We start from the raw sequence: 2,500 nt of genomic DNA, 5'->3' as shown, positions 1-2,500 counted from the left end.
ATCTTTTAGTAGAGGATTCTCTTTAACGGTTTCCTGAGAAGCCAGACTCAGAGAAGATTCAGCACTGCGCAACACATTCTCAAGACCAGACATTACTGCTTCCACTTCCTTCTCACTCACATCTTCACGTCTTCTATCATCTCTTTTGTCTCTCCTTTCACCACTTCCTCTTTCCTCTCGTTTATCCCTCCTTTCATTACTTCCTTTCTCATCTCTCTTGCCTGTCATATCGTCATCCTTCTTATTATCTGTCCTCTGGTCTTTTCTTTCCTCCTGTGGGTCGGTCATCATGACGAGGTTCTCATAGTGTCGAACAGACTCACGCACGGAGGGACTATCTGAGGAACTATCTTGGCTGTCCCCCGACTCCTGGCTGCCCTTTGTCTCCATCGAACTCTGGCTCTTTCCGGAGCCATGGGAGCCTTGAGTATTATTTTTGTCTATGAAGATCCTGTCGTTAGCGACGGTAATAGCTTCATAAACCACGACGTCTCGCTCATAATCGAGGTCACCCTCCTCGCTGCCGCTACGGGCTTTATCGTTGGGCGATCCACTTCGGCTTTTATTCTGAGATGATCCTCGAAGCGGGACGTTCATGTACTCCGGGTCCTTCCTTTCTCCTCCTGGACTGGAGGAGGTGGAGGACGAAGATGACAGAGACGATGTCGAGGAAGAGAATGGGCTGGCTGTGCCTGCAGGAGGGCTGGGAGCCTTTCTCTTAGTACTGGGGGGCGAGTCTGGTTTGGACGATGGAGTGCTAGACACACAGGAGTTCTTGCTATTAGGCCTGCTGTCGACCTGAATAGGGCTTGTAGACTTTCGTCCTTCTCTGCTGTGTCCGTTGACAGGTGAACTAATGACCGGTGGGGCCTCGTCAGGGATTTGCTGGCGCTGTCGACTATACTGCTTTGTAGATTTTGACATCTCTTGATTTGCCAGTTTTATATCTTGAGGAGATCTACTTCTGTCAAACTGAAGGTCTGCTACAGGTGAGGGGGACTTCTTGTCATTACGGAAAGTCATTTCAATGTGAGTCATAGGCATGGACTCGTTAAACCTATCACCTGAAGAACGTCGCTTCCTCCCCTCTGGTTCTTGATTCGGCGACGTCCTGCTCGAGTTGCTGCCATCCCTCCTGTGATCCCCGTTTCCTACAGGCGAGTCGCTAGAACTCCTTCCTGGAGACGTAATCCGAGGTTCAGGCGAGGTCATGGAAGAGGAGGACTGGTGTCGACTCCTGTTAACAGGTGTTGGGAGGTTGACGCTGGAGACAGACACCGGCCGAGAAGAAGTAATGGTTTCATCTGACGTGGTTGACGCTTTGCTCCTGGTCGAGGCTGACGATGAAGTGGACTTGGCGTCCCCGTTCCAGATGGGCGTCAGTGACCTGTCGTCTCCCTTGCTGAAAATGACCGAGTCAGTCTCGGTGACGCAGGTCCTCATCCCCTCATTCCTAGAGGGTGAGACAGAGCCATGGCGTCTCATCATCGTGTTTCTGATGGTGTTGAGGGAGGAGAGGTCCGAGTCGCTGACGGAGGGTACAGGAGAGGGCGCTGCGGGGAGGCCATTCTGTTCCAGACGACGCTGTAAGGCGGCGTAACGTTCCTCCACTTCTCCACCAACAGTCTTTAGGAGGACATTTTCTTCCAGAAGTTTCTGAAAAGGAGAGGGATTTACTATGGTAGTACTTGATATCGATAGGAAATATTTGTACCTTTCATCATTACGACTGTAAACAACAAAAACGTAAAATTCACACTAAAGAGATAAACACAGTGATGATAAATATGATGATAAAAAATAGCAGTAGATAACAACAGAAATGACAGTGTTAGTATTAGCAACCATAATTCAATCTCTCCTTCCTCTTCCTGCCCTTTGTCCTTTAACCAGCCCACCGCGCTTCACTCACCATGTTAGCTTCCCTTAGCTTCTTCAGTTCCTCCTGAAGATTGTTGTTGGAGTTCTTTAGCCCGACGATCTCTGTCTCAAAGGAGGAGACGTCGATGTAAGCTTCGTTCCAGCGGTTGAGTTCGATTAGAGCCTGCTGTTGGAGGGAGTCTGACCCGCTGCGCTCGATCATCTGTCCAGGGGAGAGGATGTTTTGTTTTTTCTTGAATTGTCATCGAAGCAACACTACAGGGTTCATTACTATTATTACTATGTTGTTATCATTTGTAGTTGCTGTAGTAGGAATGTTAGTAGTAAGTAGTATTAGTTATGGAAATTGTAGTAGTAGTAGTAAATAGTACTAGTATTATAGTTACATTAGTTATTGTGCCATATGGTTTTATGATTTCCTTAGCGCTCAATACAGTATCAGCAGAATCTCCATAAGCAAACTTACATACCTACACATGTATCGTATATATAAATAGATGAATAGACACATTTAACCATGTTCATTGCGACAGACATGTAGAAAATGTATGAATGTTAATGGATATCTTCACAGAACAAGAGATGGTTATACATTTCTTGTTCTGTGAAGATATTCATT

General features: G+C 46.8%; 1 protein-coding gene across 2 annotated transcripts in view; it reads right to left on the bottom strand.

Annotated features, from left to right (window-relative positions):
* The window catches only part of LOC125030740 (serine/arginine repetitive matrix protein 2-like), a 116,955-nt gene that overhangs the window by 1,669 nt on the left and 112,786 nt on the right, over positions 1–2,500 (bottom strand). For both annotated transcript variants that reach the window (XM_047620996.1, XM_047620995.1), the window contains 2 exons: positions 1,913–2,083; positions 1–1,656 (listed from right to left, as the gene is read on the bottom strand). The exon at positions 1–1,656 is cut by the window's left edge and continues 1,669 nt beyond it. In XM_047620996.1, the coding sequence (XP_047476952.1) occupies positions 1–1,656; positions 1,913–2,083 (1,827 nt within the window). The remainder of the gene's footprint in view (positions 1,657–1,912; positions 2,084–2,500) is intronic.

Source organism: Penaeus chinensis, chromosome 11 (assembly GCF_019202785.1).
Source record: "Penaeus chinensis breed Huanghai No. 1 chromosome 11, ASM1920278v2, whole genome shotgun sequence".
In the NCBI taxonomy this organism is placed as follows: domain Eukaryota; kingdom Metazoa; phylum Arthropoda; class Malacostraca; order Decapoda; family Penaeidae; genus Penaeus; species Penaeus chinensis.
The sequence above is the reverse complement of the archived record's forward strand: the minus strand, read 5'-3'. Positions and strand labels throughout refer to the sequence as shown.